General features: G+C 50.7%; 2 protein-coding genes across 5 annotated transcripts in view; one reads left to right on the top strand and one right to left on the bottom strand.

Moving 5' to 3' along the window:
- Positions 1 to 15,451, top strand: part of LOC105490157 (uncharacterized) — a 92,974-nt gene that overhangs the window by 9,523 nt on the left and 68,000 nt on the right. The window lies entirely within an intron of this gene.
- On the bottom strand, positions 574 to 4,952 carry LOC112428092 (uncharacterized). Its single transcript, XM_024795569.2, has 3 exons — positions 4,941 to 4,952; positions 4,145 to 4,182; positions 574 to 1,755 (listed from the first exon to the last, which is right to left on the bottom strand). Exon 3 carries the CDS (start codon positions 1,286 to 1,288, stop codon positions 719 to 721), a length of 570 nt encoding a protein of 189 aa, XP_024651337.2. The 5' UTR covers positions 1,289 to 1,755; positions 4,145 to 4,182; positions 4,941 to 4,952; the 3' UTR covers positions 574 to 718.

Here is a 15,451-nt window from a genome sequence, read left to right as displayed (position 1 = left end):
GGGGGACCCGAGGCAGCCGGGTGTCCAAAGCTCGCTTCTCTCCGGGAGGGAGGGCAGGGCTGGGCGCGGAGGTGGGGCGGTGGCGGTCGCGGTGGGGCGGCCGGGTCCCTGCTCGGCCCGGCACGGCCGGGCGGCCAGACTGTGGCAGCTGCTGCGGGTCCCACAAGTTGTTTTCCTCGTGGCGACCATTCAGCAAAACGCACGAACCTTTCTCAAAGATTTAAATTTCGCGGATGAATTACCATACACCGGTTGCTTAGCAACTAAATTCAAGCAGGGCTAAGAATATGCAAGCTTTTTGTATTCTCATTAATAAAAATGCCACTCTGACACAGCAACCCGACTTTGGATCACTGCAACTTCTGTAAAAGCCGTAGGAGAATACAAACCGATCCTGCCTTTCAATTACAGATCAAAATGGCTTGAAACGCGATGTTTTGTTCATCTATCTTCCTAAAAAGCGATGTAAAAAATAACGGCTTTCAAGAGCAGTAGTAAATTCTTTTTTTTTTTTTTTTTAATGGAGTTGTCTATCGGGGTTACTGATAATTGTCAACTGAACCCTTTTGAAACACAGGTTTAAATAAACCTTTTCATAAACGTTTCCACTCTCTCCCTCAGTCCCTCCTACCCTCTGATCCTGTTCTTCCCCAGCCTCGTAATAACAATTATTATTATTATTATTCTGGAAACACTCAGGCCTGGGGAACCCTAGAGACTAAAGGGCAGCCAGCAGAGTAATAAGCAAACCTGGGGGCTGGAGAAAGTCCAAGGAATTGAGGAGCCAGGGAAAGGGAAACTTCTGAAAGTTTCCTTGGAAGGTTGAGGGAGTTGCTGGAGGCTGGAGTCGGCTCAGGTCCCAGAGGTTCTGGCGATAACTTTCTGGGGGGCTTGTGGAAAGAAAGGTAGAAATGCTTGTGGGTCTCTGCGCGACGTTTGCGGATTTTCCGTTCTGGGGGTGCATCCTCCTCCCGGGAGAGTTGAGTTGCCGCCCCCGCTGCTGACGGTGGAGTTCAGAGGGGCTGAGTTCAAGGCCTGGCTGACCCGGACTCTCTCTGAAATCCACCTCTCTGCTGCCCAGGGCCCTGGAGTCCTGGAGCTGAGGACCAAGTAAAGACGGATCTGGACCCGTGACCCCTTGGGTCTTCCAGGACTGTGGCCCAGCCCACAGACCAGGGCCTGAAATTGATGTGGGGGACGTACTCTGTTTGTCTTCCCGAAGGATGCGCCGCGTGGAAGGAGATGCGCAGACTGGTTCCAACCCGTAACCTTTCGCTGGGGTCCCCATGTGCGGGCAGAAGAAGTCAGAGCGGAACAGTCTAGTGCACTGGCTGGGCTCATTGTTTGGGAAGACACCGAGGTCTAGGCAGCTGGGATTGCGTAGCGGAGGCAAGGCCGGAGGCGGCCGGCGGCTTTGTGGAAGTTTCGCGCCGCCAGGCTCTGCGCGTCTCACTGGGCAGTGGTGTTCTTGGGTAGCCCCCGGCGCTTGGCCCACGCCTCCGCTTCCCGCGTGTGGGAAACTCGAGCACCCTACAGGCACCGGGGTAGACTGCCTGTGCCTGGCCCGGTGACGGTCCCTCCCCCAGGCCCCGTCTCCGCCCGAGGACTGCAGGCCTAGGCCTACGGGGAAATCCTGAGACCGCGATGTGCGGGCTCCGGCAGCTGGGCAAGGCAGGGACTGTGCCCAGTCCTCCCGCCAAGGAGATCGCACGCCAGCTTCGCTTCTGAAGCTGCAAACGGAGGCAGTGGTCAGCCCTAGAAAGATCCCGGGACAAAGACGAAACCCCAGATTAATCCCCATAAGATTCCTGGGGAGCTACTTCCCCTTCCCCCCTCACTTTGGCAAACAGGAGAACTTTAGAGGTGCCGCGTCCCCAAGTCAGCCTGGACTTTTAAACCCCATAACTGACTCCATTTAACCCGATTTCTTTCTAGTGTGTACCAAGAAACAGTGGAACTTAAACAAACCGTAAGTGGAGATATTTGATGTATTATAACATGCTCAGAGGCATTAGAGTTCCTTTTTTTTTTTTTCTTCCAGTAAAACATACATAATAAACAGGGAGCCATTTATTTACAAATACAAATGTCCTAGACAAGCCACATTCCATGTATGTAATTCATTAATGGAATTTGTTCCTTTTTCTTCCTTTGGAAACAGAAATTTTAGCTTTTAAAAATGGCTTGGGTCTTGGGGAGGGGGGTGGGTAGGAGAGTAGTTTACCTGTTCTTTGAAAAGGGAGCAGAAGTGTCCAGCCAATTCCTGCTTTGAAAGAATGCTAAACAATATAAAATAACCTTTTAAAATAGAGAGGTGTTTGTTTTCTTTTTTACTCCTCAGAAAAGAAGTTTCTTAGTTGTAGTTGCTGTTACCAGAATTGCCCAGTGGAAATGGGTTGGTAATATCCCCCTAGTTGACAAGTGCGTGTGGTGTATGTGTGCACGCACGTGCATGTGAACAAAATTGCATTTTAAATGCCTTAAGCTGGATGGGAATATACGAAAACTGTATCTGTAAAATGTATTCAGTTGTCACAGTTTTAGAAATGTCTGTGGAAATGTGCCCACCAGCCTGCCTCCTTCCTGAGAGTTTATATCTAGGTAGAGTGTTAGGTGATGACTTCCTAGTCACCGGTATGGCCAGGATCAGTTACCTGGTGAAACGGAGTCTGGTTTTTAATTCAAGAAGTTTTCTCTAAGGGAATCCCCTTTCCCTATAAGTTGATAGAGGGGTGTTGTTTGAAGGAGAGTTGTCCAGAGGAAGGTGGAATCAAGTGTGAATTATCTGTGTGACCCAATGAGCAGTGAATAAATATGAAAAGTGCTGAATACACCTGAGGTATGTCTGGGGCTTTGTAAGGTCCCAGCACTAGACATGATTACATAGTACAAAAAGAATGATCGCTGCTGCCCATGTTTCATTATTGTAGCTACAAAATAATGGAATGAACATTGAGAGGGAAGCAAAAACTTTTTTAAATTGTTTTTTCTTTTAAAGAAAAGGAACAAGAGGTGTTCTGATGAGCTTCCTGGGAGACCACCCATTAGCTCTGTCCTCCAGGACTGCCTCTCCGCATAAGGCAAGCCCATTTAGTCGGCTGGAACATTGCACACTGAAATAGAATAGGTGTTCTTTTCAAAGAATTTTCCTCGAGCCAGCAAGAAAATAAACGGTGTCAAAACCCACCACCCTCACTGTATCCAGGTTTAGACAGGGAAACTTTGAGGTGTGAGTGGGGCTAGCCAGATTTGTTCCTTTCTGCCCCTATCAAGGTCTCAGAAGGAGGGTGAGTCTGTTTCACTTACATTTCCAAGGTTGAATACTCTCCTGCAGAGTTAAAAAAATAAATTAAATAGGTCTAATCAGAAAGGATAGTATCACCCAGAAACTGACCAAATGAAAAGAAATGTCTTAGTAGCTTAGTCTTGAGAATCTTTAGGTGACAATAGTGAAAAAACCATCGTAGAACAAAACAACATCTCCGAACTATTTTAAATTACCATTTCATGGGGAGAAATCTTTCAAATTTCAAAATCGCTCAGGCAAGCCTACTGATTCGACTTTGTACGCCTTAAAGATTTCTGCCAAGCAGGGCTTTAAAAACGTTTCCCTACTGAAAGAAGGTCTTTAACTCTTCCAAGAACTGTTTAATAGTTGTCCTGAATGTTTTTAACGAGAGAGGGAGGCTAAGTGAGCAGCCTTGAGTCCCACACAGCCTGGGGGAGTAGAAGTGGTGGACACTCAAAGGCACGGAGCAGCCTGCACCTGAAACGGGCTTTCTGCTTCTCAGTGAGGAGGGGCGGCCAAGGTCAGCAGTATTTACATATGTACCTGATCCCAAAGGCTTTCCTCTATTTATCAAAGAGGAGGGACTGCAGGTGAGGGGGTGGAAGTGAGGGGAGAGAAAGACCAAAAGAGAGATCAGTTACCTTTCCCCTTTGTTCCTGGGCCTTGAACTGGGGCTTCAAGGAGGGGAATAAAAGCCCCCAGGGAATGAAGCTTCCATCTCCATTTGCATCATCCTGACACCCCCGCCAGAAAACCAAGTGCTGGCTGATTTGGGGCAAAATGGTAACTTGAGGAATCCCAGTGTGAGTGTGTTACATAACATACAGAATCCTCTGTGGGGAGAGGTGCACTCACTTGATTTTCTCCAAATGACTGTGTGCAGGCGGAAAGCCCTAGAAAGAAGGAATGAAGACAGGTTAAATAGGAAGACTGTGGGGAAATGGGGAAACGTGTAGCCATATATGACAGGGCACATGTAAGCTTGTGTGCAGGTAAAGTTATACCTCCACCATCCGTGTGCCAGAGCATCCTTCAGAGATCCTGCCTAGAGCTGCACCTTGGCTAAGTAGGACTCCGTACTTTACAATGGTGGTATGGTGGGGGCAGTGGTACCCAAGACTACTGGGACCTGGTTGTCTTGTGGGGCAGTAGGAGCCAGGTCTGTTCACGACTGTGTCATCCTCAACCAGCTCTTTTTGTCAGAACCCTCAAATCCTTAGCCTGGGCGGGCAGGTTACCCCCTCCTCTGTGCGCCCTGCTGTGCCCACCGCAGTCGCCCTGCGGTGGCAGGAGAGCTACTCATTCAGCAGTAGCAGTATTGCGCCGCTGCAGCATCCCGAGGTCACATTCAGAAAGCCGGTTCTTCCAGGACAGCATCGCCCCAATACTGCAGGCGGGGCTAACCGTGCTTATCTGCCCCAGGCACGGAGGGGAGATTGTCACCAACGGAAAAGAGCCTTGCAGAAGGGGAGCTGAAAGAGGGCGGTTGATCCTGGGCAGATCCCCTGCGCCAGGCCCTCTCCGCTGGGGGCGAGCCGGGAGGGAATCGAGGGGTCCGGGAGGGGGAGCTGCTGAAAGCGCGCAGGCTGACAAGGCTATAACAAAGGCTTCCTGCAAAACTAGTACTAAGGATCTTTAAAGGATCACACACCTTGCAGGCGTGTCCCCAGCTCCCGGGACGCAGAGCCCGCTGATTGTTCTCCCGGGCTCCGCAGATGTGCCCGGGTCGTCAGAGGTGTGGGGCTGGATGTCCAGAGTCTCGGCCTCGGCCCCTGCGCTCCCACAGGCCTGCGCTGGTAGGGGTAGGTGCCCGCGCCTGGGCCCGCGGGTCTTTGGTCATGGCTGTTCCCCGGGAGGCTCAGTTACGCGGCAGCCTTGCTGGGCAACGTGCCTCGCCCTTGGTTAATCCGGGAAGGTCGCGGGCTGCAATCTGGCCTGACGAGGCAGGCCCTGAAGTTTCCCCGCTGGGCGAGCAGAAGAGCGTTCGAGAAGCCGGGAGCTGGTGGGGCTGGCGGGGCGTCTGAGTCACCTGAGCTGCAGAACGGACGCCCCCACGACAAGCTGTGAGCACTCACAGCGGCTAGCTGGGCATTTCCCAGCAGCCAAGGCTGCGCACTCCGCCCCTGCTGAGGTCCCCTTTGGTTCCCGAGGACCCAGCTCCTCCCGTCCCTCTACTCAGCGCCCCTTGCCGCCATAGAATCCTGGGGCGACCCTGGGCCAGGACCTCCAGCTGATGGGTAGGAATTGGTGGGAAAGGATTGGCGCCCCAGCACCGGGAGACTGGAAGAGTTGAAATCAATGCAGGAGAACAATTGGGAAAAAGTAAGAAAAAATCACCCGGATGACCTCCAACTTCACCCCCACACCCCCATGGGATTCTGAAGGCTCCTGCGCAGGTCCTACAGGCGTCTAGAAGTTGGTGGGAGAGGCGCTGTTCTGGCACCTCGCGGTCTCAGGAGTGGGGCTCAGTACAGAGCAGGCGGCAGTGAGGAGCTCAGGGCCCGAGTTCAGGTCTAGGAGCAGGTGCAGGAACCCATAAGGCAGGAGTGTTTCTCGTCCGCCGACAAAGTGGGTGGTGAGAACACAACTCTGGGAAAGGGGTAGGCGTGGATGTAAAATATAGTCAGTGACTGTTCCCCTACTTCTTGGTGTCCCCTTTCTTGAACTCAGCCCAGGAGAAGCTCAGAAGCATGGCTGCAGACCTGCAACTTCCAGCCGCGGGCACCCACCGGCCAAGCCTCTCAGAGCCCAGGTCTGCCAAAGCTGGTTCAAGCCCTCAGGCCAGACCTCCAGACAACTTCCCTATCCACCCCCTACCCCCGCTGACCTGGGGTGGGCTAGGGCTTCCACCTCCCTAATGGCTGCTGCCTTGGGGCCTGCTCTGAAATTCCAGCCGGCTGGTCTGGCTTCGGCGGAGGAGGGGGAGGCAATGAGTGACACAAGCCCCCACCCCTGGCTACAAACAGTGCAAATGAGATGCATTTAGGCTGATCACGCTACTGTATTTTATGCAACTTAATGTGTCTATGTCTTGTCAACTCTTCTAGTCAGGAAGAATAGCAGAAAAAAAAACTTCAAAGATTTTCTATGTGTGTGTGCTTTCCAACTATAATTCCATATAGGGCGGTGGGGTGAGGGTGGGGCTGCTGACATGAACAACATTATATAAACCCTCCTAAAATGCAATCTTAAGACACAAAGAAAGAAGTGAAAACAGGTGGGGATGGTGGTAGTATTACCTTAGACACCGAAGGGTTCAAAAACCTCAGTGGAGTGAAATGGGCCTGGGGTATTCTCCCCTTGGTGCCTCCCTAGGGACAAGCCTCTTTGGCCTGGGTTATGGCTGCTGGCAAGAGACCTTGATGAAATTAAGTGGATTCTGGCTGGGAAAAGTTTAAAGATGTAATATTTCTTTTAAAGAAACAAACTCATTTATATTTATTTGGGGACAGGGAACAGGTCCTGAACAATGTGTAGGTCCACCTAGGGGAGTGTCAAGGGTGCCCTGGGAGAGGATAGGTTTCCTGACACAAAGGAGGCCCTGTATGGGCGATGGAGTGTCTGTTCTCCTCTTTATGTCCATTTTCAAACAAGTTGTAAGTAGAGGAAGCTTGCCTCCAACTCTCACCAGACTCTCCCACCAGGTGTCCTGGGAACTGAGTGATGTGGGTCTCCTGTAAGGTAAGTGGAGCGGGTGCCAGGTTCTAGGAGACAAATAACTTCTGGTATTGTGCCCCAGTCCTGCTTGTGCAGTTCCCCATGCACTTTGGGAGAGCTCTGGAACTCCCTGTAGGACAGCTGGACAGGATCACAGAGTCAATAAACCCAGAGCCAGCACCACCGCCAGCCCTTCAGGCTTCTTTGCCTCTGACACCAGAAAGGGGAACAACTGATTGTCTCTGCCCTGTTCAGGAACTCTGCCTCCCCCCACCCCCATAAAGGCTTAGTGGTAGGCAGAGCCCAAGCTGAACTTGTTTGCTGGGAGTCCTTGCTGGAGGCAGCCTCTTGTCCCCTCTTTCAAGGGGTGTCCAGGGTCAGCAGAAAATTTGCTTGAGGGGAGCCTCTGGGTCCTCTGAGTTCTCAGGGTGCCTCTTGGTGCCCCAGAACAGAAACGAAATTGTTGTGGACACCTGAGGCTCTCCTCTTTAGAACTGCCTCTGGAGTCGACTGTCCACTTAGAGAAAGTGACTAGCTTCACCTTCAGGACTCAGGGCCATCATACATAAGCTGCCCACAGTCTGGGCCAGGCCAAAGAGGCTTGTCCCTAGGTAGGCACCAAAGGGAGAATACCCCAGGCCCATTCCATTCCACTGAGGTTTTTGAATCCCTATGTGTCTAAGGTAACACCATGCCATCCTGTTACCTGTGCAGGATTCCTTCCCTGTTGTATTTCTTGGCACTGCCTGAAGTGTGAGCTGCTCCACTGCAGGGCAATTAACTCTGACAAATAGAAATGAGGAGGGGGGGATCATGTGCTTCACATCAAGAGAAGAGGCCACCCAGTGCTCAAAAAGTATCAAAACTTTTCGCTGCTTAGCAGAGGAGTGTGCTTGTCACTAGCAGCTCAGGTTTCTGCCATGCAGCCTGGGCATTTCCATACCAGCCTGGTAAACACATCAGAACCAGATGCTGCTGCGCTGCTGTAGGCTTCCACCTAGGAGGGAGGTGAAGGGGAAAGATCCCAAGCCAGGGACTTGAAGTTCATTGTTCCAAACACTTCTTGTGTCCTGAAAAGCTGAACTATGGGACAATAAACAGAGATGACCTACATCAAGATGAGCTGCTGGCTCCTCCAAGAGCCCAGCTGCCCCCAGCCTGCTTCATGGTGACTAAAGAATTCCTACTAACTGCCCCCTCCTTTCTTCTCATGGACTCCAGGAGGAATTTATTCCCTTCCTCCCTCCAGGCCTTCTCCTCCTATCCCAGAATGAACGGGACTTCCATGTGGGATAAGAAGGGGTGTCAATCAACAGGCAAGGAGGGTTGGCAAATCATCTTCAGTAATAAACCCGGCTACACAGTAGCCTTTACACCAATATACTGTTCTCAGTAACCTTTTCTTTTCAGTCACGTAACTTATGGCAAGTTAAAGGCATTTCAACTCATGAGCAAAAAGAAAATTCAAAACATAGGCCTAATTCCTTCTTTCTCTTTGCTGTCTGGATTCCCCATTCTTCATTTCCTCACCTTCGAAACATCCCAATAGCCATTACCCCATCTGAAGAATTAAAACACTTGTTCCTTAAAATCTTCCAGGGTCTGCCAGATTGTCAGAGTAACTGAAGAAAGCACCCCTGCCCCATCCCAGTTCTGCATCCAAACCAAGTACCATATATTGTGTAACCACCATCATCAATTACACTTTGCATAACTTGGCAGAGCCAGAAAGGAAGACTCCATTATTTACTAGCAGTAGCAATACACTTTACTGAGAAAAATAAGTTCAACATTGACCATGAATACCTACTGGAGAACTCTTTGAAAACATAACTTCTGTCTTTTTTAACCTCTTATTTTGGGGAAGGAATGCGGTAAAAATCTCAGGTAGCAGAATTTTAAAACAGCTTGATTACCTCAATCGGGTTTGGAGTCCTCAACTCCAGTCATTAGTAATAAAGTCATTAATAGTCATAATTGGTATTTAATTGCTTGATCTGATTGGTGCTTTATTCCTGACTCCATTTAGTTTCATGGAGAGGTACAGGTGGTGCAGTCAGTAAACGGAAGCCAGCCATTTGCAGGCAACTTTTCAAGCACAAGGGAAAGTACTTTTGTTATATTTGCAGACATGTGTCTCACACATTTCCCCCCTGCTTTTGATAAACTATCTAAGAATAAACATTACAGATCTGGGTTTTAATTTCTCCAGATGGGATCATAAAGTACCTAGGAGGTGTGTGTGTGTGTGTGTGTGTGTGTGTGTGTGTATCATATAGAATTGAGGTCACATGGCTGCTGTTCACACTGCAAGTCAAAAAGAAACTCAGTGCTCAATGCGAACGCAGAAAGAACTGAACAATTGAACCGCTAGTGGAATCCAGTATCTGGGCAAGTTCACTTTATTCCTTCGCAGGAAGAGGGTCAGCAGCGGCCAGCGAAAGTTTCCCCCGCTCTTTGAAGAGGGAGATGAGACCTGCCAGACCTTCCCACGCGCGGGCCGCCTGGGTTCTGGGGCTTTCGTGACCTCTTCCCTCATCGTGTTCCCCACCCCCGAACACACACACACACACACACACACACACACACACACACACACACACACAATCTTCCTTACTCGAGAAACTTGGTTTCAACCTGGCTTCCCTTTTGAAAACCCCCCCGAAGAACCTCCCCTGCAGAGATGCCCTGCGTCCATCAGCTGCGCCCTCCCTCTCCTATGCCCTGAGCCTCCTGTCCGCTCCCCAGTGCTCTGGACTCACCCGGCACGGTCCTTCCATTCCACACACAGACAGGAAACCGGCCTCTTCGGGACAACATTTGAAACCACATTTTATCAACATCATCAAAGACCAGAGCACACACTTCGGGTTCTGAGCTCCGGAGCCCGCTTCTTGCAGAAAACCGGGTATGGGGGAAGGGCCGCAGGGGCGAGAAATCCTGCTTCCAACTGCGATTTCAGCTTTCTTATGGAAATGAACACGACGGCCCGTTCGCCCCGAGCCCCCTTCCCGTTCCCAGCTCCTCTTCAGTCTACCCTTTCCTCCCGCTAACCCCCGCCCTCCCCGTCCCCGAGTTCCCGCGGCGGTCAGGCTGGTGGGGACGCCCTCGCTCTGCGCCCGGGTCTCGGCGCGCGCGGAAACCCGGACCGTGGGCTCCCCTCCGCCCCGCTGGCCCGCGCACGGTATTAAATATTCATAGGGATGCTACTTTCTTAAAGGAGAACCTACCGCGCAGGAAAGTTCACAGCCAAGGAGAGGCACAAAAGAAGGTCTCCGCGCTGGTTCTCGAGGGAGAGGAGACGCATCCCTTCTCCTGGACAGTGCGTGTCCAGACTGGCATTAAGGAGAGGACTAGGGGATGGGATCAGTTATCGTCAAGTCACTTATTTTAGAGGGGGTGGGAGAAGAGGTGAACTTGGTGCTGGAGAGAAAGCGTGCTCCTTAATCACCCGTTATTTTAAAATTAGCTGTCGCATCTGACGCCCTAGGGTCCCCAAGGGCCTTTTCATAAGAGAGTCTGTTTAATGTAATTGGCTTTGGGAGCCAGAAAGTTTGCCCTGTGTTTCTGGAAACACGCCCACGCAGTACGCTTAGGAAACTTTACACTGAACGATTGCCTTGGAGCGGCGAAAACCGCTACAACCAAACCTGCACCTGCCCCATTCTCTTAAAAACAGAGCAGCGGCTGTGAGCGCTGGGGCGGTAAGGGCGGAGAAAGGGGCTGTCGTGTGCGTCCCAGCTCTCCAACCCGCACGTCCGGGACCCCTTTCCGCCCGCGCACCGCGGTCACTTGCAGCCAGCGCTGGCTGCTTGAGCCCGCGGCCGGGTCGCCCGGCTTCTCTCCGGGATAGTGGCCAGGGCCTAGGCGCGAGCCCAAGAGGGAGAGCGAAGGGAAAAGAAGGAAGTTCTCCGCCGGCCGCGCAGCTCCTCCCGTGAGCGCGCTCCAGCCCTGGGCCGGGCCGACTCGCGACGGGGCCAAGCGTAATGCCAGGCGACTCCCGTGCCCTGTGCCCAGCCCCGCGCGCGCACTCGCATTCACACACATTCAGACTCACACCCCACGGTTCTTTTTGTTCCGGGCCAGGAGCACTTTCACAAGTGGTTAGAAAGTCTTGGGCGCCATCTAACGGGAGCAGCAAAAAGTTGACGCTGGGTGGAGGTTAGGATCAACCAGGAGCCCAGGATGGGCGGAGGAGGTCCTCTCTCACTCTCTGCGCTCCCGGTCTTGACCCCCTGCCTCCCAATTACCACCACCAAAAACATACACACACACTCGAGAACTGCGGAGCCTCGGAAAACCTCCTTGCCAGGGCCTGGGGGCAGCTCTGACTGCCCGCTCAGGGACCCTCCCCTGAGCCCCAGGCTTGCCTGCCTTCAGCCGTTCCCTAAGGCGCACAGAAGAGGAAGGGTCGTTTTGCGCCTGTCTGAATACGGCCCCGGTGTCCTGCAAGCTCTCTCTGGGTTTCCTTTGGCCTGTGATGGAAAGTCCGAAGAGGCCCGGGGCAGGCGCACCTGCTTTTGGAAAGGAGCAGTCACGGAATTAAGGAGTCTGCAGCCAGAGGGGCTTTTAGAGGAGAGAGAGGGAGTTCAAAGAGGATAATGGCAAGGAAGCAATTGAGGACTTGGTCCAGCCGTGGCCCCAGGAGAGCTGAAACCTGCGGGTCTCCTGGGAGGAAGGGGTTGTGTCCTGAAGAGCTGTCCTGGGGATTGGGAGCTGCTATTTGGAGGAGCATCACCAGTGGTGAAGCGCAGCAGGGACCTCTGGAGAGGACAAAGGAAGCTGGACACAGGACAGAAGCACCGAGGGAGTTACTCGCCCATCCAGAGGGGGCTGGAGCTTGAGGAGGTGCAGGCCGCCCCACCAGGATACCCAGCCACTGTGAGGGCCAGTGGTCATGGGAGGGAATCGCGACCATGCACTCCTGTTGGGTCAGCGTGTGGAGTCTGAGAAGTTAGCAGAACGGGAGTGTCCCTGGCCAGATGTGAAAGCAGGAGAAGGGCGGAGAGGTGCCAGTAAGGCCCAAACCCTTTCTCCTGGGACCCCGCAGCTGCCATTGGCCCTGGAGTTGAACACTATGGGGGACTAGCTGGGCAGGTGGTTTATTCCAGGGGAAGATGATAGATCTCACCAGTCCATGCTCAAAGCTGTTAGAGGACTGAGGCCTTCTATCTGTCTTCCTGTGTTTATACACAGATTAAAATACCTATTCTTCCTCCGTCACGAATGTTATGGAGGTAGAACACGATGTCAGATGTTCAAAACACTTTTTTATAGTAGTAAAATATATATGACATATAATTTACCATTTTTACCCTTTTATGTGCATAGTTCAGGGGCATTAAGTACATTTACATTGTTGTGCAACCATCACCATCATCCATCTCCAGACCTTTTTTGTCTTACAGATCTGAAACTCGCTACTCATTAAGTAATAATTATAATTCCCACTTTCCCCTGCCCCCAGCCCTTGGCAACCACCATTCTACTTTCTGTCTCTGTGAATCTCACTACTCTAGGGACCCCATGTTAGTGGAATCACACAATACTCATCCTTTTGTTACTGGCTTATTTCACTTAACATCTTCCAGGTTCATCCATATTGTAGCATGTAGCAGAATTTCCTTCCCTTTTAAGGCTGAATAAGACCTCATTGTGTGTATTTACTACGTTTGGTTTACCCATTCATCTGTCCACGGACACTTGGGTTAGTTCCCACCTTTTGGCCATTGTGAATGATGCTGCTGTGAATGAGGGAGGGCAAATGTCTCTTGGAGTTCTTGCTTTCCATTCTTTTCAGCATATACCCAGGAGTAGAATTGCTGAATCATAAGGTAATTTTTTTTGTTTTTTGAAGAACTTCCTTAGTTTCCCCCAGAAGCAGCACCATTTTTCATTACCATCAGCTGCGTACGGGAGTTTTAATTTCTCCACATTCTCACCAACACACCAACACTTGTTAATTTTTGTTTCTTTAGTAACAGCCATTCCAGTTGGTGTAAAGTGGTATCTCATTGGGGTTTTGAAACATTTTTTTTTTATAAGAGCAAACGTACAAATACAATGAAATAAGACTTGGCAAATTAGCTACAAGTTTTAGCAGAATGGATATATCCCAATACTTATTATAAATCTCTTTTAACTTTTGTTTTGTTGCGTTGTGTTTTTGTTTTGTTTTGGTTTGTTTTATGTTTTTATGAGATGGAGTCACTCTGTCATCCAGGCTGGAGTGCAGTGGTGCAATCTTGGCTCATTGCAACCTCTGTCTCCCGGGTTCAAGCGATTCTCCTGCCTCAGCCTCCCAAGTAGCAGGAACTACAGGTGCACACCACCACACCCGGCTAATTTTTTGTATTTTTAGTAGAGATGGGATTTCACCATGTTGGCCAGGCTGGTCTGGAACTCCTGACCTCAGGTGATCTGCCCGCCTCAGTCTCTGAAGTGCTGGGATTACAGGCATGAGCCACCGTACCCAGCCACTTTCAACTTTTGAATCTAGCTTTAGAAACAGGAAGAAGAGAAATGACAAAGAGATGGAGGGGTGCACAGAACGAACACTATTGGATGATTATATCTAGGCCCCTGGTTCTAATCAGAAGCTGGAAGTTCAAAGGGCTATATTAATAGTGAGTGCTCTTCCTTTATTTCTAGAAAGTGACCAGAGATTCACCCTCTCTTAAGTGGAGAAGAGAGAAAAAAAACTGTTCCTTGTCTTCTTCCTGGATTCCTTGTTGTATTCAAATTGAAATGGAAAGAAATACTGGTGCCTTAGACAGTGGCCATGTGGGTGATTGGTGGAAATCTTTGAAGTCCTTTTTCCTAGAAAAGGGCCGAGTAACAGCAACTGTGCAAGCAGGAAGGTTGTCATTCTATGCCTGGAATTCCCTGGTTTTGGAGCTCTCTCAGGGACAAAGTGCCCCTCTACCTCCTCACATGGCTGTATTTGCCAATACCCCACACCAGGCTTACTTAGGATTTATGGGGAGTGTATCTACAAAATGCTCTATGATCCTTTTTCCCCTTTTTTATATTAGTCATTGCTTTTTATAGCCTTGGGAGACAGGTTTGTGTTTTTATTTTCCACATTTTAAGTGAAAGTATCCAGAGCGGGCACAAAATAATAAATGTAAACGACTGTGGAGACGGGGTCGTGGCTGCGGCTCCCAGCCTGAGCTTTGACTTGGCGCATGGAACCACACTGTTTCTTTCATCTGACAGGATGGTTGGCACAGGCCAGAGATGAGAGAAACCAGAGCAGCAAGCCTTGGCAGAGACCTTGACCTCCCTTCTGCCACCAGGCCAGCTTTGCCACTTGCTGAACCACTAGAGCTCTGTGCTGCTTTCACTCTTCGGGGCTCAGGGGGCTTGAAGGAAGGGGATTGGGAACACCCTTGGACAAGGTGTTGCAGAAGCAGCACTCAGCACCTCAGTCTGGCCCTCCCCTGTAATTGTTGCATCTGCCTCCAAGGGAGAAGGGTGAACTGCACATCAGGAGGGCCATAACTTAAGACAAAAGGAAAAATCGTGACTGTGGCATACACACACATACACAGTCATTGCCTCTTCCCTTGTTAAAGCTACTTCCACAAGAAAGAGAACCACACAAAAGGGTTACGTTTGGGGGCACTGGGACCCGGAGACCCTCTCAGCTTTCTGAAAGGGCTTTGTAGTGCTTGGATCCAAGCCATTTGTTTCTAGAGAGAATCACGGTGGGTAGGAACTTGCTTTTTCCATTTGCAATGGCTTATTAAGTATAAGCATCTCTCTTCTCTCTGTTTACTGAGCGATTAGCTCTCCCTCCAACTGACCCTGCCAGGGGAGTGTATCCTTAACACACAGTTACCCTGCAAAATGCCCTTCCCATAAACCCAGAGACCACAGGCAGGACTTTGCAGTTCATTTTGGTGTCTTGTTTTCATATCAGTGGAGGATCTCCACCGACGGTGGAGTGTGCACTAATGCCACCCATATTTATACAGCTCCATTCTAGTCACAGTGCAGATAGAGTGGGACCTAGCTGAGACAAAACCAAGAGAGTGATGTGCGCAGTGTGTGTGGCCTGGCTTTTTTTGTTGTTTGTTTTGAGACGGAGTCTCGCTCTGTCGCCAGGCTGGAGTGCAGTGGTGCAATCTCGGCTCACTGCAAGCTCAGCCTCCTGGGTTCACACCATTCTCCTGCCTCAGGCTCCTGAGTAGCTGGGATTACAGGCGCCCACAACCACGCCCAACTAATTTTTGTAGTTTTGGTAGAGACGGGGTTTCACCATGTTGGTTGGGATGGTCTCAGTCTCCTGACCTTGTGATCCGTCCGCCTCGGCCTCCCAAAGTGTTGGGATTACAGGCGTGAACCACCATGCCCAGCCACCGATTCTTTTCTAAGTTGTACAATGACCCTTCTTCCCGCAGGAGACTGTCCTTCCTGTCCTCATGGGAATAAGGACAGGTTCCTTCACCCCCCCTGGATGCTGGCAGTTAAGTAATCTGGGAATTTGTAAGCAGTACAGAT

The sequence above is a fragment of the Macaca nemestrina genome, chromosome 13, assembly GCF_043159975.1.
Source record: "Macaca nemestrina isolate mMacNem1 chromosome 13, mMacNem.hap1, whole genome shotgun sequence".
Classification (NCBI taxonomy): Eukaryota; Metazoa; Chordata; class Mammalia; order Primates; family Cercopithecidae; genus Macaca; species Macaca nemestrina.
The sequence above is the reverse complement of the archived record's forward strand: the minus strand, read 5'-3'. Positions and strand labels throughout refer to the sequence as shown.